This window comes from Nomascus leucogenys, chromosome 11, assembly GCF_006542625.1.
Source record: "Nomascus leucogenys isolate Asia chromosome 11, Asia_NLE_v1, whole genome shotgun sequence".
In the NCBI taxonomy this organism is placed as follows: Eukaryota; Metazoa; Chordata; class Mammalia; order Primates; family Hylobatidae; genus Nomascus; species Nomascus leucogenys.
In genome coordinates, this window is record NC_044391.1 from 107,396,382 (window position 1) to 107,418,832 (window position 22,451).

The 22,451-nt window shown below is 47.1% G+C and overlaps 1 protein-coding gene across 2 annotated transcripts in view; it reads right to left on the reverse strand.

Annotated features, from left to right (window-relative positions):
• The window catches only part of DGKG (diacylglycerol kinase gamma), a 210,405-nt gene that overhangs the window by 107,337 nt on the left and 80,617 nt on the right, over nucleotides 1–22,451 (reverse strand). Inside the window, exons 8-16 of one of the 2 annotated variants that reach the window (XM_003256600.4) lie at nucleotides 21,361–21,435; nucleotides 20,542–20,664; nucleotides 16,198–16,315; nucleotides 12,928–13,016; nucleotides 9,464–9,580; nucleotides 8,330–8,422; nucleotides 5,622–5,681; nucleotides 2,548–2,627; nucleotides 1,297–1,371 (exon numbers count right to left, since the gene is read on the reverse strand). In XM_003256600.4, coding sequence (XP_003256648.2) covers nucleotides 1,297–1,371; nucleotides 2,548–2,627; nucleotides 5,622–5,681; nucleotides 8,330–8,422; nucleotides 9,464–9,580; nucleotides 12,928–13,016; nucleotides 16,198–16,315; nucleotides 20,542–20,664; nucleotides 21,361–21,435 — 830 coding nt within the window. The remainder of the gene's footprint in view (nucleotides 1–1,296; nucleotides 1,372–2,547; nucleotides 2,628–5,621; nucleotides 5,682–8,329; nucleotides 8,423–9,463; nucleotides 9,581–12,927; nucleotides 13,017–16,197; nucleotides 16,316–20,541; nucleotides 20,665–21,360; nucleotides 21,436–22,451) is intronic. The other variant, XM_030822950.1, reaches the window with a different exon arrangement.

Consider the following 22,451-nt stretch of genomic DNA (forward strand, 5'->3'; position numbering starts at 1 on the left):
TGACATGCACATGAGAGACTCTCAGGGTGCATCAGCCCGGGAAGTAGCCACCTGGCTCGTCATCTCAGATGAAAACAATTTAGAATACATGAGGTTAAGCTGGAGGACTGTCTGCAAGTTTTGACAGTGGGCTGGTAAAGGTGTCTGTGGGGGGCTGCTCCGTCACAAGGCTGTGCTGTTCAGCAGTGACGGCAATCACGGAGACTGTGATGGCAACTGCAGTGGTATACAGAGGTGGGCTCTGTTCTGAAATTAGTTTTACAGGTAAATCATGGCAGGCGTACAGAATCTGCACTTAACGTTTCTCTTTTTAACTGGGCCTTGTACTACCGCTGCCATAAATAATAGCTTTGGTGTCAGCCAACCAAAGACAGGGCCAAATTCTCTTTTCAGAGTCCTTACTCCAACCTCTCTGAGGGGTCTTGCTGAACCCGGAGTAGAAATCCCGGTTTGGAGGTGGGGCAAAGTGGCTGTGTGCTGGGCAAGCCCAGCCCAGGGTATGCAGACAGCCCCGGGTCCGGGGCCGGCCAGCAGGGGGCTCTCGAGCACCGGCCCGGACTGGGAGGAAGCCCAGGCTTTCCCGGCTTTCTAGCCCAGGTGCTGGAGGGGCCGCATCACAGGGACCAGGTGAGTCTGCAGCATCACAGGGACCAGGTGAGTCTGCAGCTCACCATTAGCTGCAGACACAGGGACCACGCCTCCCACCAGGCCTGTTTACAACCCCACGCTAACGAGCAGAGAATAGCCAATGAGTAAGTGGCAGATGGAGCAAAACAATCTCAAAATCGAATGATTTAGAAAACAAAAGTGATTCCATTGAACAAGTAATTGTCTGGATCATAAAATGACCCCACAGCGGAACACCAAGGCAGAACTCCGAGTCACTGTCTAGATTTCCAAACTGCTGACTGACAATTATAAGAAAACTTTCTCTTCTCTGATGATTCAGTATGAAGACACCAGCTAACAGAGCCTTGCAAATAAGTTAAAATAATTTACCAGCCTGTTCCTCCTGTCAATCAAATGAAAGGTGCGTGCAGTTTTCCCCTCTTATAAAATCAACAACTTTTTCTAGGACAAGCTACAGGAGGCCACTTCTCAGAGTTAGCCTTCCTGGGCATCCTGAGTATCTCCAGGAGTCAGAGTAAGACGTGAGAAAAAGCAGAGAAAGGGAGTAAAATGGCAGGAAGGGTCAAGTTGAGAGACGACAGAAAAAAAAGGTGACAAAAGAGGCATCTTCATTGGAGTTTAAAAGGGAGGGGTAGAAATAAGAGGTAAAGATTGTGATCTCCATACCCTGGAGTAGGCCCCCCATTGTCCAGGTTGAAAACTTGTTTGGGGTTGAGCAGATAGTGGAATTTCCGAAGAATTCTATGGAAAAAAAAAGAAACGGAGGGAGAGAGAGAGACAGAGAAGGAATATGTCATCGTGAGAAGTCACATTAGGGCAAACACCTCTGGAGCCCACTGGTGGCAGGGATGATTTAAACCCCGGAGGGGAGGGCACTGCCTGCTGACCCTGGCGTCCAGACTCCACCTGGCATCACCCGTGTTATCACCCCGGGTTCAAGGCTGAACTACCAACCTAGAATCCGGCTTCTAAGCCCAGAAGCATCACCCCTTACAAAGAGGACAGGGCAGAGAAACCCAGAGAACAGAACTTTCATTCTAAAGCTTTATCCTTCACAGAGACCTTCTCCCAAATGTTCTGTGTGGTCTAGGCAGTGTGATTCTGCCCTCTGCAGACTGTACAAAAGCATCACAGGACCCCCCTCCGCCCCAGGGAGAGGCCCCCTGCAGTCCTGGGATCAGGAGGAAATGCAGGAGGTGGCGTTGGGCTGTGGGGGAGGAGGGGTGCTGAGAGGCCGTGACTGCACCCGGGCCTGCTTTCCTGGCTCCAGCTTGGAATTGTCAGGTCAGTTCAGGAGGGGTGTCCTGCCCCTTGGACGGGGATGGGGGTCCTCATAGTTCTTGCTTTAACTCTACTAATTATTATTTTTTAACCTGGATTCCAGAGCACGGTGCCATCTGTTAATGATCCCGGAATTGGGAGGCAGAGCTGCTTTAACCATTCCCTCTGTCCTCCTGTGCTGTTTAGCAATTTCTAGCCTCCACTGAACTGGGCATTTCAGCAGACTGATGAGGTGGATGCACTGGCTTCTCATGGGTGACGGTAGCCCAGGAGGTCGTAATCAATGGCCCCCCATCATCTCTTAAATCAAGAGATCTGAGAAGCAAGAAAGGCACAGGCATCTCAGCGTGGTCTAACTCTAGTGGTCTTAATAATGGCTCACGTGGCAGGCCGTGGGCTAAGCACCGTGTCTAGTCTCACCTGTGAGAGGAGGAATGATAATTATCTCCATTTTACAGAGGGAGAAACCGAGGCCTGGGGACATTAAGTCACTTGGACCAGGTCATAAAGTGGCAGATGGCAGTGCTGGGATTTGAGTCTGCCTGTTTCCACAGCCTGCTGTGTTCCTGCCAAGGGGAGGAAGGGCCTGAGTCATGTTGCCCTAGTTGCTCCACTTTGAAACAGAAGAGAACGTACCTTTCTCCTTGTCTCCCTCCACTCTTCGGGTTCACCAAGACCAGCAGGGGGTGGGTACCCGGGGTGGGGATGATCTTGTACTTGAAAGGTAAAAGAAAAAGAAATTAGCTCTGCTTCATCCAATAGTGGGGTGAGATGAGAGTTGAAGCCAAGACAGCTTCGGAGAGGCAGATGAGAAGCAGGAGGGCAGGCGGTCAGGTGTTTTTCCACTGGCTGAATTTTCTAAGGGGCTAAGTAGCTAAGTGTCTCCAGTTTGAATGGCCTTTAAGTAGTGTTAACGGAAATGAGAGTTTGAGGTCGGGATCAGCGATGGGACAATGGTGCTGTAGCTTCAAATCATTCAACAATGATGTGGTCTTGTACCTACAGCACAAGATTAAATTTTGTGGGAGACACAGCTGAATATGGTCTTAGAAAGCACGGCCGTCTGATCTTACGCGTAAGCGAAATGGCACTCATAGAGTGAACCACCCGCTTCCACCATGGCGCCTTCCAAACGCTCATTTCCGGCCCCAGTTTCCTCCTGAACCCTGGTCCCACATTTCTCACTGGCCAGTGGGTAGTACTGTCGACTGCACATCTCACCATCAGTACAAGCTCAACATGCCTCATACATGACCCATCTTCTGTCCCTATGAAACTCGGCCTTTCTCCTGGTTCCCTGTTTCTGTTATTCATCCATCCATCCAAGGAAGGTCTTGTCCTGCCAAGTCTTTCCCTGAAATGTCCCTTTACCTCTGGCAGCTGCCACAGCCCCATGCTGCTTGCGCCTTTCCCACCCTAGGTGAGTCCTGCACGCCATCCCTACACAGTTCCTTCCCAGGACAGCAGGTCAGCCATGCCACTCTTGCCCAAAAACTTGTAATGACATCTCGTTATTAAAGGAGGATTTGGATTTTGTGGATAAAATGTAAATCTCCTAACCTGGAATCAAAGGCCTTTTCAGTCTAGCCCTATTCTACTGCCGTCTCCTAATTCCTGCTAACCGTCAGCTGCAGGTGCAGCCAAGTCCTGCTCTTGCTCCTCTAGTAAGTCTAGAGTGTGTCTCTTGCATTCCCACCCATGGGTCTGCTCGTGCTTGTTTCTTCTCCCGTTCCATGCCCTGAAATGCCCACTTCCTTCTTTGCAAACTCTTAAAAAAAAATTCTGGCTGGGCATGATCACTCACACCTATAATCCCAGCACTTTGGGAGGCCGAGGCAGGCGCTTCACAAGGTCAGGAGTTCAAGACCAGCCTGGCCAAAATGATGAAATCCCGTCTCTACTAAAAATACAAAAATTACCCAGGCATGGTGGCACGTGCCTGTAATCCCAGCCACTCGGGAGGCTGAGGCAGGAGAATCGCTTGAACCTGGGAGGTGCAGGTTGCAGTGAGCCGAGATCTCACCACTGCACTCCAGCCTGGGAGACGAGCGAAACCCCATCTCAAAAAACAAACAGGCAAGCAAGTAAGCAAGCAAACACACCATGTACTATCTTCTGGAGTTTCTTTTGTTGTTCATTTGTATTATTATTATTTTTTTACTTTCTTAGATAAATGACTCAAAACATCGACTGGATTTAAAATGTTTTGGGAGCAGAGTGGGGTGTGTGTAACCCTACTACCAAGGACCCTATGGCACCAGACACAAGAGTGGGTGCTCAGCAAATACTTGTGGGTTCAGTGGAAGGATACACCAATGCGGACGCGCAGCTCTGCTCCATATTCAATATCTAATGCCTGCTTTTCCAGATCTCCAGCTAAAAGTCCAGCAAACACAGTGCCATGTTGTTTGAAAAGGATAGTAGCATTTGTCTCACCTGCCCAGGGTGATGATGTAATGCTCAGAAGCATCTTGGAGGCTGAGGAATAATTCCTCACCTCTGGAGATGATATTCAACGTATTTAACAGCCAACCGTACAGTGTGGGCTCTGCCCCATTAGAACAGATGCAAGACAACCCGATGGCTGCCTGCCCTAAACAACTGGCATACATGTATCGGGTGTAGATGTGTGTGTGCCTGTGTGTGTTTCCCACCTTTCTGCCCTTCTAGGTGTCTAGAGCTTTCTCACATATTAAGATTCTCCCCGCATTCGGCCTTATGTTTCACTTTTCTTTTTCTTTTTTTTTGTTTTGAGATATAATCTCCCCCTGTTGCCCAGGCTGGAGTGAAGTGGCAGAATCTCGGCTCACCGCAACCTCCACCTCCCAGGTTCAAGTGATTCTCCTGTCAGCCTCCCCAGTAGCTGGGATTACAGGCACCTCCCACCACGCCCGGCTAATTTTTGTATTTTTAGTAGAGATGGGGTTTCACCCTATTGGTTAGGCTGGTCTCGAACTTCTGACCTTAGGCGATTTGCCTGCCTCAGCATCCCAAAGTGCTGTGATGACAGGCGTGAGCAACAGCACCCGGCCTTTTACTTTTCACAACACATGAATCTGTATGTTCTCATTTAATCTCACAGCACCTCTGCGAGGTGGGCAGGGTAGGGATTACTGTGTCTCCTTTGAGCGGAGGAAACTTAAGGCTCAGAGGCAGAGGAGGAGGCCCTGGTTTTCTATTTCCTTTTCTAGTACTCTTTGTTCCTCACCAGGCTGCCTTGCCTGCATTCCTTGGAACTCTGTGGAAGACACAAAAAATGTTCATTGCTGAACCCAAGTAAAAAAATGAGTTCTTAAGTATACATTTAAGGATTAAGAAGAACTTTTAGATCTGGTTAGCTTCATTTTGGCAGATCATGTTCTGGAGACAGCTTGGCAATCTTGAAAAACCCATTGTCTATTTTTAGGCCACATCTTTGTTATTATTTAGGACATCTGCATATTAAAGTTTTATGTAACTTGTTCCTAAAATAGTAATAAAGCCCAATAAGACCAGCAATGGGATCAGCCAACCTTTCCTCTCACCACTTGCTGACAGTGTGGCTGTCAAAGGTAACACCAGAGGCCACAAATAAATGCCCTCCTGGGTGGTATAATTAGATGAGAAGGCAAATGCTGAGATGCTTTTCTATAGAACCCGAACCCCATCCTGCCCACCACAGCCCTGGAACAACTTAGAAGGTGCAATCGGATTTAGAGCTCATGAGGTACCTGCATGACAAGTTCGCCCTTGGCGGACACGCAGCCATCAGACTTCCCACCTGGCTTGTCCTGTGACAATAAAGGAAAGACAAGCATCTTTTGGAAAAAGAAGCCAAATACAAAGAAAGAGATTAGATGAAAAACAAATGGCTGATACAAAGAAAGAGATCAGAAAGCTAGTGTAGTACAGAGACGAGGTTTTCAACATGGGGCTTCTGACCTAAATAAAGAAATGTACCTCTATGACTTTTTCTAGGATTCTCCAAGCCTCCGGTGATGACATCACGGGCTGACTTTATCTTTGAGGCAAGGGACATAGTGGGGAGCACTGAGATTGGCAGAATTCCACTTGGCTGATTTAGAAGCTTGAGCTCTGAGAAGAAAATTCTCAGACTTGGTGACTTGGCTTTTCTTTCTTTCTTTCTTTTTTCTTTTTTTTTGAGACGGAGTCTCGCTCTGTCGCCCAGGCTGGAGTGCAGTGGCCCAATCTCGGCTCACTGCAAGCTCCGCCTCCCGGGTTCACGCCATTCTCCTGCCTCAGCCTCTTCTAGTAGCTGGGACTACAGGCGCCCGCCACCACGCCCGGCTAATTTTTTGTATTTTTAGTAGAGACGGGGTTTCACCGTGGTCTGGATCTCCTGACCTCGTGATCCGCCTGCCTTGGCCTCCCAAAGTGCTGGGATTACAAGCGTGAGCCACTGCGCCCGGCCTCTTTTTTTTTTTTTGAGATGGAGTCTCGCTCTATCACCAGGCTGGAGTGCAGTGGCGTGATCTCGGCTCACTGCAAGCTCCGCCTCCCGAGTTCAAGTGATTCTCCTGCCTCAGCCTCCTTAGTAGCTGGGACTACGGGTGCATGCCACCATGCCCAGCTAATTTTCTTGTATTTTTAGTAGAGATGGGGTTTCATCACGTTGGCCAGGATGGTCTCGATCTCCTGACCTTGTGATCCGCCCACCTCAGCCTCCCAAAGTGCTGGGATTACAGGTGTAAGCCACTGCGCCCGGCCGTAGACTTGGCTCTTCTGCTGAGCACTATCTAATGATGTGATATTGTCATTTTTCTTGGTTTTGTTTAATTTGTTTGTTTTTCTGATGTTTATTTTATTAAGGTTTTCTCACCTATAGTAAAATGCTCAAATCTAAATTGTACAGCTTGATGAATTTTGTATATGGGGATGGCCTCATAACTACCTCTTCAAGCATAACCCTTTTGTGACTCCTGATACCACATGGGTTTTGCCTGGCTTTTGAATTTCATATAATGGATTCATAGAGCATATCTTTTTCTGAGTCTAGCTTCTTTGGCTCAGCATTATGTTTTTGAGATTCTCCATGTTTTTACTCTATGCATAGTTTGTTCTTTTCCATTGCAATGTAGTTTCCCATTCTATGAATGCCAGATGCTGATATGCCTCAATTTATTCATCTATTCTCCTGTTAATGGTCATTTAGCTTGTTTCCAGTTTTTAACTGTTATGAATAAAGCTGCTATGAGCATTCTTGTGCATGTCTGTTGGTGGAATAAATGCTTGTATTTTCCAGGTAGATGCACTGGGGGAGAATTGTTGGGTTATGGAGTTTGTATATTCCAATACGGTAAATATTGCTAAATGATTTTCCAATGTGTTGGTATTTTTCAGGGTTTTTTATTTTTATTTTTGAGAAAGAGTCTCATTTTGTCACCCAGCTGGAGTGCAGTGGTGTGATCTTGGCTCACTGCAACCTCCACCTCCTGGGTTCAAGCAATCATCCTGCCTCAGCCTCCCCAGTAGCTGGGATTACAGGTGCCCACTACCACGCCTGGCTAATTTTTGTATTTTTAGTGGAGAGGGGGTTTCACCATGTTGCCAGGCTGATCTAAAACTCCTGACCTCAGGTGATCCACCCACTTCAGCCTCCCAAAGTGCTGGGATTACAGGCATGAGCCACCGTGGCCGGCCTTTTTCTCAGGTTTTTAATGAGAAAGAAGTAGCTGGTCAAGTCCAGAGTGAGATGTGAGGAATGAGTGGGACTTGCAACATTTTTAAGATGGGAAAATGGCAAAGTTAAGTGTTTGATGCTTGTTTGAAAGAGGAGTCTTCAACACAGGGGACAACTTGTCAGGTGGGGGTAAAGGAGCTTAATTTTGCTGCTTTCATTTCCAAATCGGGCTGAGACACCCAAACTCAGGAGGTAGAGGGAGATAGGGTTTGGATGTGGCAGGGAGATTGACAGAGATGAGGGAGGTTGGGAGCCTGGCCATGCATAGGTGGTGACTGAGGTTCCTTGTGCTGTGCTCTGCCTGCAAGAGGCTTAGAACAAATGTGCTTTCCTTGATGGGTCACTTCAGGGCATTTGGGGTGGCCAGCAATTGGAAACAGTTTAGTCAGAGAAGTTTTCTCTCAAAATCCGATCTGTGCAGCGCTGACCTCTTTTAAGCACACACTGAAAGCACAAACCCAACAGACAGGAGCAGAAAAGATTAACGACTGGGGACTGGGCTAAAAACCCAGGTGATAAAGTCATCTGCACAACAAACTCCCGCGAGACGTGTCTGCCCGTATAACAAACCCCACCACGTACTCTCTAACCTAAAATAACAGCAAAAAAAGAAAGAAAAGAAAACAAACCCAGAGTTGTCAGGGAAGCCCTGGGAGGGATGTGAATGTCTGGAAGCTGCCTACATCTGACACCAGAACCTGGAGAGGCTAGAGCCCTCGCCGCGGCACGAGCCCTTACCCGGGTGACGGGGCATATGGAGGTGGGCAGCAAGATGTGGTCTCTGAGTTCCCCACCGTCACACAACGTTGATAATTCACATTTGCGGTGAAACTGGGGGGAGAAATGAAAAAGAGAGTGAGCAAAAGTGAGCAAAGAAACATCAAACATGAAGATGGAGAGGTTTGGGGGAGAGGTGAGCTGCCTAGTGCTCCCCCAAATCCTGATGCACTGCTGGCTTTGACAGCATTGCCGTGTGTGTGTGTGTGTGTGTGTGTGTGCGCGCGCGCGCATGTGTGTGTGGTTAAGGGTGCAAAGCCTGCCATGGGCCGAGCAAAGAGGCCAAGAGCCGCTCATGGCTACCGAAGCGACATGGTCATGAGCCGGCCTGTGACCCTTCAGTGTGGCACCCCGTGTTGATTCCAGAGCCCCCTTAGATATGTGCTCTCCAGGCCCCGAGACTCTGGGAGGAGGGAGATCTTGATGAACAAACTCATGGACGGCTGAGAGTAAACCTTGTGATTCAACCTTTGTATTTTGAGAGTTCTGCAGTCTGGTTTGGAGAAACCTACATTTTGAGGCTGATACCTGGGGAGAAGGACAAGAGCTGGCACTGAGTTTTGACAGGCAGGTCGGCCAGCTCAGTGGCTGCCAGTGGCACTCTGGGTGTCCAGTGGGGCTGTGGACTCTAGCATGTGCTGTGGCTGGTGGCAGCAGGTCCAAACCTCTGGCCCAGGCAGTGGGGCTGCTCTGAGGAATGTGCCTTCAGAGCAGGCACCCCCTCCTATGATGCTCCTGTTGTCCAATTTTTCTCCCACTCTGTCAGTGTCCCTGGCCCTAGGTGACACCCAGGTAAAAGAAGTTCATAGTCGGGCCTGCTGATCCCAGCTACCAGGCCACACAGACAGTGGACTGGCCAGCTTCTCATTCAGCAGTCCTCACTCCCCTGGTTCAGGGGTGCCCTCTCTCTAGGCAGCTTGGTAATTCACTGGAGCATCGTTAGGCTGAGGGCATTGAATAGTGGCTGTGGGGCCCTCCTAGCCTCGCTCCCCTGGCTCTGCTCATGCCCTCTGGCCAGATGTTCACTGCTCCTGGGCTGCAGCTTGGGCAAAAAAACATTGAAAAGAAGCAGGGCCGCCCTGGGCGCCAACCCACCGTCATCCGGCACCACACGCAGTGCCGCGCGGTGACACTCTGGTAGCACTTGATACTTTTGTGGCACCGGTCACACTTGACGGAGGAGTTCCCTTCCACCCATGCGTGCTGCATCACCTGCGGGAGGGAAGCGAAGGATGCCAGGGAAAATGGCAGAACCATGTGCCCGGGGCCCTGGGCTGGAGGAGAAGGATCTGGGAGGGGACGCGGGGGAGCCAGAGGGACTGTTTCCTATTTAGAGGATGCTTATTGGACGTTGAGTGGCTTTGCCTAATGGCATGATGTGGTTCTTCCCTGCCTAACCGCCATTGTGCGAATCAAAGTAGATTAAAAACCCACTTTGCCACATTTTGAACAGCTCAGTCGCCCTGGCAGGCAGGCCTCTGAGCAGCATCTTGTCTGGCAGTCCATCTGTTTGTCTTGCAGAACTCCTTGCAGAGTGATGTGTTTATATGCGCCCTCTTCTGGAAGGCAGTGTGGTGCAGAGGGACTCTGGAGGGCTTGGGCGGGCCACAGACAAAACTGGCTGGAGTCCCTTTGAAGTGGCGGCCTTTGGCCAGTTCTTAGACCTCTCTGAGTCTCAGGTCCCTGACCTGTGGAAATTGGTATAAGAAGTCCCACCTCTGAGGTTCCTGGGGCAATGCAATGAGATAGCACGTTTAGAAGGGCCTCGCTGGTACAGTCCTGGCCCTATGGGGGTACCTACAATTGGGTAACACCTTTCTCCTTCCTCAGCTTTAGCTGCCCATTAGAAGCACCTGGGGGAGCTTTTAGACGTCCTAATAGCCAGCTGACACTCCAGACCAAATAAATTAGAGTCTTTGAGGGTGGGGCACATGATTAGTATGTTTTAAAGCACTCTGGGTGATTGTAATGTGAAGCCGAGACTAAAAAGCACTCTAGAAGGAAGTTAGAGAAAAGTCCAAAGAAATTAGTGAGGGTCCATTGGTGCTTTTCACACCTGTTTCCTGGGGAGCTGGTTGTATCTGCTCCATGACCAGGAAATATCACCAGGGCAGGCTAGGCACTTGGAAACAGGTGGGAATGGTGGTAATGTTTTTGTATGTGTGTGTCAGTGCAGCTAAAGCAATAGCAGCTGGCTAGTAGCCCCACTATCTTGGAGGCTGAGCCCTAAGTTCTCTCCCCCTGGAATTCCCACTAAAATTCTCACTCAAAAATTTTCACCATGGTACCCCAAATAACAGAAGGAAGTGGATATGGACTCTGGGAGAAGGTGGGGGACATACCCTGGAGTGCCTAACTGCAAGTGCAGTATTAAAAACCCATGAAATATTTGCGTGATTCGGTCCAGGTTTGTATTAAATAAGAATAAATGTGTTTTTTTGAGACAGTCTCACTCTGTTGCCCAGGCCGGAGTTCAGTGGCATGATCACAACTCACTGCAGCCTCGATCCTCCAGGTTCAAGCAATCCTCCCAGCCCAGCCGCCCGAGTAGCTGGCACTACAGGCACATGCCACCACACCAGACTAATTTTTGTATTTTCTTTTCGTAAAGACAGGATCTCACCATATTGCCCCGGCTGGTCTCAAACTCCTGGGCTCAAGCTATTGGCCCTTGTCAGCCTCCTAAAGTTCTGGGATTACAGGTGTGAGTGACTGCACTTGGTCCAAGAATAAATGTTTTAAATTACTTAGCAATTAAGTTGCTTAAGGCCTCCCCTAAGAATGTTTTTGGCAAAATTATTGCTCCAGAAGATGTGTCACGTTTGGTTGGTAGCTTATCACCTTGTGCCTTGCACTTCTGAGGGTGTAAAGAACTCGGTTTGCTAATTAATCTGTCATCTACATGGCCACAGTTGAATTTGCTCTGAGATTATTATTTCCATTTTGCAGAGGAAAAAATGAAAGTTTCAGAGAGGTTAAGTGACTGGCCCCAGGTTCCAAGGCTGGTAAGTGGCCAAGTAGGGTTTCCTAGCCAGGTCTTCTGACCCCAAGTCCGGGGCTGTTTCCCCAACACGACATTGCCTTTCCCATTCTCTTTGGGATCTGAGGAGATGGTGAAAGACTGGGTTGCTCCTGCAGGCTGAGAAGTTTGTGAGTGTGCCCTGCCGGCCCCTAATCAGCCTCACTCTGTTCTCTGTGTGACAGGTGGCCAGAGTGCAGGCTCAGGGCCTGCATCCAGCAGGTACACCATGCGTCCCGGTGAAACTCATGGACATGGAGCAGGGTGTGCATGGGGTGGTGCAGAAGGCGTGGATGAGAGACCATGCAGTGTCCATGGGGCATGCACACAGATCCTAGGAGGTGCCTTTCTCTCCCAGGAGTCTTTCTGCAGGAGGGCTGGGTACCACTCTCACAGCTGTCTCCTGACTCACATTCCTCCGTGTAATCTTCCCTTTTCAGGAAGGCAAAGTGCCCTTCCCCTGCTCATTTTAAGGTAAGTCTATTTCCAGACTTGGAGAATGGCATCACCCAATGGCCGAGTTAGAAACCTGGGAGCCATTCCCTACCTTTTCCCCTCTCTCATCCTCCACATCCCCATCACCACATCCTGGTCCTAGTGGTGGTACTTCCAAATTACCTCTCAAGCTCTCCCTTCGTTTTCTCTCCTTTAGCCAGTGTGACAGTCAAAATACCCAATAACTGGCATGGCCTGGGGGACCTCAGCACAGGATCATCCTAGAGCAGTGAGTGTGGATCCCACCCCAGTCGGGCCCCCAGCGCAGTACTGCCTTTTGCCTCAAGTATTGGAAGAGTTTCCCTCTGATTTCTCTCCCACATCACACTCAGAGCTATTAACCTAATTCACATACTCAGTCACATTTTTATGTGCTTGAAGCTCTTCAATGGCCCCCCGGCTGCACAGAAAACACCTTTCTCACTCAGCTGGCCTCACAAGACCCGCTTCAGGCCAGATTTCACCACTTTCTGAGTACATCTCCTGCCACTTCCCTTTAAGCATCCTCTGCCCCAGCTATGCCAAACTAAGTATGAATCCTGGAATAAGCCACGTCTCATGCCTTTACACATGAGGCTTCCTCTGCCTGGAGAATCTGGTCCTCCTCAATGCCTCATGAAGTCCTCCCAATTTGTGTTCAAGACACAACTGCAATGCCAGCTCCTTTGTGCAACTTGCCCTGTGCTTCCACTGTACCTTCCCCACAGCTGTGTTATTGTAGCGCACATCTCACTATTCTGTTCTTTGCTTACGTGCCCGTCTCTCCTTCTAGACAGCATAGTTCTTGAGCAGGCTGGGGAACATCTCTTACAACCTGTGTACCCCCTAGCATGGAGCCTGGCACAAAGCGGGCACCAGGAAGGTGCTGAATGGATTGACGGATGAACGGAATGGTTTACAGGTGGTCCTCAAGGCAGAGAAGGGACTGGATGAAGCTCCCAGCGCCCCTTCCTGCCCAGGAATCCATGTTGATGGACATGTTTCCTGGATAAGGCATGCAGTAGGATAAGGCATGCAGTAGAACAAGGCAGTAGATGTCACCAACCTCACCACTCCTTTTGGTTTTTGAGTACGTTTTGACACAACCAGGAATGTTTTTGGACACACAGCGTTCGTGGACAGTGTATTTACAGTCTGAAAAGAAAAAAGATCAAGGCAGGTGCTTGTGAATGGCCACGTAGGAGAGGCCCAGCCACCCTCCCACCCTAGCCAAGGCCTGTATCTCCCTTTGGGTGGCTGGTGAAGGGCAGGGGACACATGGGGCTGGTCTTGCCTAATGGAAATTCAAAACAGTCTCTAATTGTTCTTGGAGGACAGAGTCCCTGCTTATCTGCTGCGGCTGCACCTCCACCTGCCTCACTGCCTTCCTCTGTAGGCAGTGAACGCAGCGGGAACACATCCCCAGAAAGGTGCTTTTTGCTGAAGGGGAGTGTGTGGCATCATCCTCCTGGCTATGCCAGTGCCACTATATTGCATGCCCAGGACATTGGGAAATGGATAGAAAGGCCAGGGCTTTTTTTTTTTTTTTTTGAGATGGTGTTTCGCTCTTGTTGCCCAAGCTGGAGTGCAATGGCATGATCTCGGCTCACTGCAACCTCCGCCCCCCGGGTTCAAGTGATTCTCCTGCCTCAGCCTCCTGAGTAGCTGGGATTACAGGCGCTACAGGCGTGCGCCACCACGCCTGGCTAATTTTTTGTATTTTTAGTAGAAATGGGGTTTCGCCATGTTAGCCAGGCTGGTCTCGAACTCCTGACCTCAGGTGATCCACCTGCCTCAGCCTCCCTAAGTGCTGGCGTAAGCCACCGCACCCGGCCAAGGCCAGGGCGTTTGAAGGCTAGGCAGGCCCCTGTGACAATCCACATGACCTTGGGTAAATTGTTTTACCTCTCTGAAATTCAGGGTTTTCTGTAAAAAGGGAAGAAAATGGTCTTTCTCTTTCTCTTTGCAGGGATGTTGCAGCAGTACATGAGATAGTTTGTGTAAAGCATCATGTGTCTGGGTCAGAGTAGCTATTTCACACATTATTGTTGTTGTTTTTACTACCATTATACGAACAGCAGAGGCCCACGGGCCTAGAACTTAATGGGAATGAGATTGATCTATAAAATGTGGGTGACAGCTGGGTTTGAACTGGCACTGGGCAGACTGTTGCACCCCTTCTTCTTCTTTTTTTTTTTTTTGAGATAGAATCTCACCCTCTCACCAGGCTGGAGTGCAGTGACGCAATTTCGGCTCACTGCAACCTCCGACTCCCCGTTTCAAGTGATTTTCCTGCCTCAGCCTCCCAAGTAGCTGGGATTACAGGCACGCGCCACCACGCCCAGCTCATTTTTGTATTTTTAGTAGGGATGGGCTTTCACCATGTTGGCCAGGATGACCTTGATCTCCTGACCTCGTGATCCGCCCGTCTTGGCCTCCCAAAGTGCTGGGATTACAGGCGTGAATCACCGTGTCAGGCCTGGTGGGACCCCTTCTTTAGCCTGTTGATGCTTGGTCTTTGTGGACAGTGGGCCCAGCTCTGCCAAGGTGACTTTTATGGCTGAGGTCATTTGCTGCCTAATTCACACGTGCATGTTGGATAAAGCACTTCAACCTGGACCACAGCCAAGGGGCCTCCCTGCAGCAGCAGCTCCCCGGTGTCTGGTGGGTTCAGGCTGAGTGTTGCTGTCCACATCACGGGGCGGGCGGCAGGGCTCTGTGCACCCACATACTCTGGTGCCTGCCATGCCTTCCTGCTGCAGCCCCTCTGCCTTCTCCTCCCACTCCCTGTGTCCCCTTCTTTCCTACTCCTTATTACTCTTTTCCCCAACTCTTTCTCCTGTCCACCTTTCCAGTCTTCCTCTCTGCTTTTTCCTCTACCACTTGCAGTTTTTTCCACCTTTTCACTCTGACTTTACTAAAGGAATTAAAAAGTGAAAGAGCTGTAGAGTTTTAATTCCCATTGCATTTGCAGAATGTAAAATGCTTTTTTGTTTGTTTTTTGTTTTTGAGACAGAGTTTCACTCTGTCATCCAAGCTGGAGTGCAGTGGTGCGATCTCAGCTCACTGCAACCTCTGCCTCCTGGGCTCGAGTGATCCTCCCACCTCAGCCTCCTGAGTAGCTGGGATTACAGGCGCACGCCACCACGCCCAGCGAATTTTCTTTTAGTATTTTTATTTTTATTTTTTATTATGCATTAAGTTCTAGGGTACATGTGCACAACGTGCAGGTTTGTTACATATGTATACATGTGCCTTGTTGGTGTGCTACACCCATTAACTCGTCATTTACATTAGGTATATATCCTAATGCTATCCCTTCCCCCTCCTCCTACCCCACGACAGGCCCCAGTGTGTGATGTTCCCCACCCTGTGTCCAAGTGTTCTCATGTCCAATTCCCACTTATGAGTGAGAACATGCTGTGTTTGGTTTTACGATCTTGCAGTAGTTTGCTCAGAACGATGGTTTCCAGCTTCATCCATGTCCCTACAAAGGACGTGAACTCATCCTTTTTTATGGCTGCATAGTATTCCATGGTGTATATGTGCCACATTTTCTTAATCCAATCAATCATTGATGTACATTTGGGTTGGTTCCAAGTCTTTGTTATTGTGAATAGTGCCACAATAAACATACGTGTGCATGTGTCTTTATAGCAGCATGATTTAGAATCCTTTGGGTATATACCCAGTAATGGGATGGCTGGGTCAAATGGTATTTCTAGTTCTAGATCCTTGAGGAATCACCACACCATCTTCCACAATGGTTGAACTAGTTTACAGTTCCACCATCAGTGTAAAAGTGTTCCTATTTCTCCACATCCTCTCCAGCATCTTAGTATTTTTAGTGGGGACAAGATTTCTCCATGTTGACCAGGCCAGTCTCAAACTACTGGCCTCAAGCAATCTGCCTGCTTCTGCCTCCTGAAGTGCTGGGATTTCAGGTGTGAGCCACCATACTTGGCCTCAAATGCTTACTAATTTTTTAAAAATAAGTTTCCTCTCAACATACCCAGAATAAATATTGACGAGAAAACCCAACTGAAAGTAGTATGAGAAATTTTCAATTATTTGTGGACTTTAATAATTTTTTTCTAGGGGGTCAGTGGCTCATAAAAAGCCCCCAATAATAAATAGTCCAAGACCTGTCCGTTGGACTTGGGTAGAGTAAAAACAGGACATGAAGGCCTCGCTTTATTCCTTCTGTTGGAACAACATGGGTGGTCCCTCAAGCTGGGAAGCAGAAATACCAACATTTTCTCTGCAATGGATCAACCAACCATGCGCAGAGCAAGATAGTGCCTGGGGGAAAGGGGTTGGAAGGAAATTTACTTACAAGTGCAGCACAGGCCTTGCTTGCGGACGCCCATGAGCATGATATGGCAGAAGTTGCAGTAGGTTGGTTTCTTGAAGTGCTTCATGGTCCAGGCATGCCGCCCATCCCCCTTGGAGCCCTGCAGGGGTAATAGGAGGTGAGACCCCGAGCTGGCCGCCCTGAGATGGAGGAAGCCAGGGGCTGCCTCTTGCATGTTCTTCCTTTTCGTAAATAAGACTCTTTTTTAATATTCAGAAGACGAGTTATTGATATTTTTTACTGTTTTAAATACAAATAAAAACAAAATTTTTGTGTGTGTGTGTTTTAAAAATTAGCAAATATTAAAAGCAAGAAACATCTGAATGGAAGTATGTGTATGTGGGATAAAATAAACACTCTCCCGCATGGCTGGCAGAAGCATAAACTGAACAACAATCTGATCTATCTATCTATCTATCTATCTATCTATCTATCTATCTATCTATCTATTATCTATCTATCTATCTATCTATCATCTATCTCCTTTAAATGTTTACAACCTTTGACTTACCAATCTCTCCTCTTCGACTTTATCCTAAATAAATCATTTTTAAAAGGCAGATGAGCCTTTTTGTGCCCTGCCAGATGCTTAACCCAGTATTATTTAAAATAATGAAAAGCTGGAAATATCCTAAAGGTCTCAAAATTACCAAAAGGCTAATTGTAGTACATCCATCTGATGTAATGTTAGGTGGCAATCAAAAAGATATTTATAAGACTATCTAATGGCATGGGAATGTGCTAATGATACAATGCTAAGTGAAAAAACAATGCCATTTCGATGATATGTTATGATTTCAGTTTTATATAATAGATCTTTGATGGGAAGTAATTTCACTAACCTGTTAACAGAGGTTGGCTATAGCTGGTAGCAATATGGATTTATTGTATTCTCTGATTTCTACTTTCTGCTGTGTGTTCCAAATTTTTTGCAGTGTGCATACACTAGTGTGATAATCAAGATGAAAGAGTTTAGTAAAAACAATGTATTTCTCCTATCAACTTTCGGTACACAGAAAAAATAGTAAAAAGACAGACAGAGAAAGGGTTAGACCATCTCCTCCTGACTTTGTTCAGAAGTGAAATCATCTGCACCTACTAGGTACACCAAGCCTCGCACAGTCACACCCACATCTCCCACATCCCATCCCAGGGGAACACAGCACGGCTTGAGGCTGTGGCTTGAGGAATGTCCCCCCTGCATGTGCTATCCCTGAACCTTTCTCATAGGCTCCATTACAAGAGTAACACTCTTGGGCTGGTTTTATGATCAGTAAAAGCTACAGTAAGGTGATGAGGATTGATGGTCATGGATGTAGTGTCCAATGTGCGGGACTCAAATGTAATTCTTGCTTCTGGGGTGCGTAAGCATTTGGGCTGGTCACTGCAACCAGACCTCGGCCTGTGCCCAGGCTTCTGTTATCATCTCCAGAGGAGCTCACATTCTTTTACAAATGCTGGCTTCCTCCTCTGGGCCAGAGAAGCTATTTTCTTCTCATTACCTCAAACCCTGCCTCTTCCGGGACATGAGTTTTATAGAATTAAAACCCCTCGTATCTAATGGTCTCCACTTTGGTAAATGCATTCACAAATGGATAATGATTCATCAAAAGACTGATTCATTCATTTATTCATTTGACCAACATCTACCTCATGGGATTTTTGTAAGAATTAAATGACATCATGTAAGTAAAGCTTCTAGTTCAACGCCTGGCACATTGTAAATTCAAACTTTCATTAAGTTCTTATTCCATTCCAGATACTGGGAGACACAAAATAAAAAGTGTTTGTTGACATGGAAGGAGGTAGATTCGTTCCCATTCTACAAATGAGAAACAGAGATTTGGAGAAGTTCTGTAACTAGCCCAAGCCCACACAGATAATGAGGGACTGAACGAGTAGTCAAACTTGGGTCTTTTGCTGGCCAGAGCCTATGCTCTTTCCATCCCTCTCCTCTACCTCACAAGCCAGGGTTTTCCTGTGTGGGTAGAAGGAAAATGATAGCACTCTTCAGCAGACTTCTTCATGTAGCCCAAAAGACTGTCAATGTATCTGAAAACAATGTAGCTAAGTCAGTTAGCTCATCCCCCTTTCTCAGCTACTGTTTTCATGGATGTAAGAAGTGCATGGACCGTGATTTGGGATAAAGTAATGTTTCTGCTTGGGTTATAGCACCATCATGTGGCTCTTTCCTTTCCACATGATGGTGGCTGCAGAACGTGGGCATAGCCTTCCTTGTGCTCGCCAGGTTTTATGCTGCTGCTACGACTTTCCTGGGAGAGAGTCTGTTTTGCAAATATCCCATTCAGTGATTCCCCAGACTTTTCAGTGGTTGTATGTGGGTTTTGAAAAAGCCCAAGAAGCAATGGACTTTTAAGACATTGATGGGGGCTTTCTCCAAAACCCCAAATACTAAGTGTTAAAAACTTTTAAAGTACATATTTAAAAATAAGTGCATAAAACTCTTGATTAATAAAACTAAACTTGCATTGGCCACTTTCCTGATATAAATGAAAGTTTTCTACAAGGCTGATCTGGCATTTAGGGGAGACACTGGGGAGAATGCTGAGGAAGTAATGGGCTCTCCTTCCTCCTGCCACAAAACAGTGGGTCTTTTCCATGCAAAGAGTTGGTGGTATTTTGAACCTCAGCAAGTCCAAAATAGAACAGAAAATGGAAATTGGTTCCCTATAACTAAAATGTCCCATCTTTATTCCTTAAATGAGAAAAAAAAAATGGTGTTTTGGAACAGCACCTGAGCAGAACTTCCATTTTGATTTGAGTATAATCTTAAGTGAGTAAAGTCAGCAGAAAGCATATCTAACTTATCTGAGCCCTTCCGGTTCCTGGATCACATGGGTTCTTGTACGTAAAGCTTCTTGGCAAGGGATCATTGGGTGAGAGGCACGATGTGACTGAGTAAGGGGGATGATCCCTGGTGCTAGTTTGGTGGATGTCCTTGGGCAAGTTCCTTCACTTCTCTGGGTCTCAGTTTGTAAAACAAAGGGGATCAACCAGGGACCACAGAGATATTTTCCAGCTTGACTTTCTAGGGTTCTAAGGAATAAGAAGGGGGTCATGTAGATCCTGGTTCCTTGATTTCTCCTTAGTGCTTGGAAAGCACTGGACATGCTATGAAATGATTGCAAGATTCATAGTTCTTGAGTTTCAGAAATGGGGGCTCAGCTTTAGTCCTGAATTGCAGAGCTATGAAATGAAGATATTATAGGTAACTTGGTCAGCTGGAGGGTCACCCGGCAGCACTTGCTGTTCTGTTCCTCTCCATGGAATAGTCTCAAAGAAGTGTAATCTTTGAGATCTGTAATCTCAAAGTAGTGTTGTCACACAACTGGTGTGACTAGTAAATGCTTAATGTCACCATTTGTGCTTCTACTAGTTTTAGTCTTCCCTACCTCATGTATGGAAGTGAGTTCACTTGGTAAATAGGTAGAGAATACAGTAACTGGGTCAGATGAAGGTATATATAACCATCAGTTTCACATTAAGCCTCTACACATATGCCCTACTCTGATCAAATGGGAGATTTGCCTAACACACCCAGAACTTTCTTTCATTTCTGTTTTTATTCAAGCTGTTCTCCAAGCCATAAACTCTCTCTAGGTCTTTAAAGCCACCTGCTCTTTATTCTCAAGAACGGGACATCAAAATCTCATGCATTCTTCAGGGACAAGTCAACACCTTCCAAGATTTCTTCCCACTGGCCTAACTCTCATGCGTGGGATATTACAAAGTGCAATATCTTTGGTATCAGAGACAAATCCTCACTCCTCCTTTTGCTCCTTAGGGTCAGAACCTCAGTTTTCCATCTGTATAAATTGGGATAAAAATATTTACCTTATCTGGTTGTTTTGATTGTTATATAAGATACCACGAATGGAAGCCACCCCCACAACAGATCAGTATTTTTTCCTCTCTCCCTTCGTTCTTTCCTCTCACCCTTCCTTCGCCAATTCTCTTAGCATTTTTAAACCTAATTTGTTGAAAAGACAGAATTCTTCTTTGAAGTTTGTGGCCCTTTGCCTGGTTGAGTGTAAGATTCTTGCAGGCAGATAATGTGTCTGTATTACCTCACAGCATGCAGAACAGTATTTTTAATGTAGTAATAATGTAGTAAATGTCTGTCAAACGAATATACTTCAGGCACTAATGGATACAAAATAATGTGAATACAGAGTACTTTGGGGCTGGTCATGGCACGTCTGTTGGGCAGTCTGGAGCAGAAGCCAAAGTGATATGTTGATATTAACATGGAGCCCAATGTTCCTGAACGGCAAGAGATCTCTGAACTCCAGCTTGTTGACTTACAGAGTCATCCATCCCCAGGAGGACCAGCAATGGGATGGTGGTCATCCCTCCGTGGACCCATTCCTGTAGAGACACGAAGCCGTCCCGGTCGTAGTCCATCCCTTGCAGCATCTCCTTCAATATCTGTGGAATCCAAAGAGCAATCATTGTCCATTTGCATCATCGACATGTCTACCTGCCTTCTGCCTCTGCTGTCTTGTTCGTCTCGCATTATCTGGTTTGTGTTTTACCCCTTTCCCCTCCTGTTAAGTGTGAACAGAGCAGACTGGGAGTGAGGAGGCCAGGCTTCCAGGTCTGGCTCTGTCCTTGGGCCTTGGGCCAGTCACCCTGACTCTGTGGGCTCTGGTTTGCTTATCTGTAAAAATGGAAATAATATTGTTGTGTTTGTGGCACTGTAGCAGGGATTAGAGAAAATGAATCTAAAGTGAATAACAAAATACCTGACACATAGGAGCCCCCAAATGTAATTATTCTTATAATTCATATTATCTGATGATTGAGGAAAATCTCTACAATGCTTTCTAATAGAAATTTCTACAGTTCTCTCTAAATTCTTTGATTGATGAATTTCTGTTATAACATTTTATTTCTGGTGAAAAGATTAGCATGGTTATTTCAGTTATGTCTGCATGTTTTCCTGCTGCCTACACTTTTCCTATCAGAGAGGTGGGAGGTAAAGTGCAGGACTCCAGAGAAGCTGCCTATAAGAAGATGAGTCTGGGAGCACCTGCAGAGTAAACACTCATTCATATCTTGAGTGTGTCCCCCTCCCATCTTAGAAGCTCACTCCAAAGCCACCCCATCCTTAGAGAAACTCACAGGCCTCAGCTCTGTGGGATCCCACTCCAGGTACTGGGCAATATGCAGCATTTGGTTGACAATGCAATCCAGCTCCTAGAAAATAGCAAAGGGAGAAAATATCAAAAGGAGACAACCAAAGATGTGTCATTAAGAGCCGAACTCAAAATTAAGCCCAGTGGGAAGAGGGACAGGGCAGGGCAAGAGAAGAAGCTGGTGCAGTAACTGGCATTTTGTGAGGGGCTCAGTTTATTTCTGTCTCGACCACAAAGCTCACGAGAAGCACAGAGCATGCATAAGCTGGAGGTATGCAAAAAGCTCCGAAACACTGACTTCCTCCTGGACCCACCTTCCTTCCCTTCTTCTGTGCTTTAACTTGGAAAGCATAGAAAGCACTGCTATTTTTATCCCTCTTTGTGATTATAGCTTCCACAAATACTTACAAACCAAGGCAGGTTTCTCCTGTCACTTCTTATCACTCATCCCCACAGCTGTAGCAACTTGGGATCCATCTCTCAACTCGAGGCCAGTTTCTGTTGCATGGAGGGTTACTGTGTGTGTCTTAGCTCAGGTCCCATGATTTTGATTCCTTTTGTTATCTCCTCTGTTTCCTTTTTATCATGGTCCAGCCCTTAGCCCAGCCCCCAGGAGTCCGTGAACAGGAAACTCAGACGAATATGTTTACTTGATGACTGAGCCTTTCCGTACTGAGGCCAGGCTCCATCTAACACCTCACAGAATTGTTGGCTGCCAATGAGTCAGTGTTCTGAGAGCCCCGCTGAAACACACCAGACTGAAGAGGCATTTGGTGTCAAAGTTAGCACCATTTAGGCACCAGCTAAGATGTTCACAGTAAGATTGCTTTGGGAGGACACGTCGGTAGACTGAAGCAAGATTCAAAAGTGTTACCTCTGCCAGATAGAATGCTGGGTCAAAATAGCAAGCTAAAACCCAGCAGGGATTTTAAAAAATTGTATTTTATTTAAATTAAAAAACAATCCATTGCAAAACTACAGGATAGGCCAGTAGATGAGGGTAAGAAAGTGGGCACAAAGGTGGGGACAGGTTTTGGCAGAAGTTCCAAAAGAAAAGAGCTTGTGAATCTGGTTGGG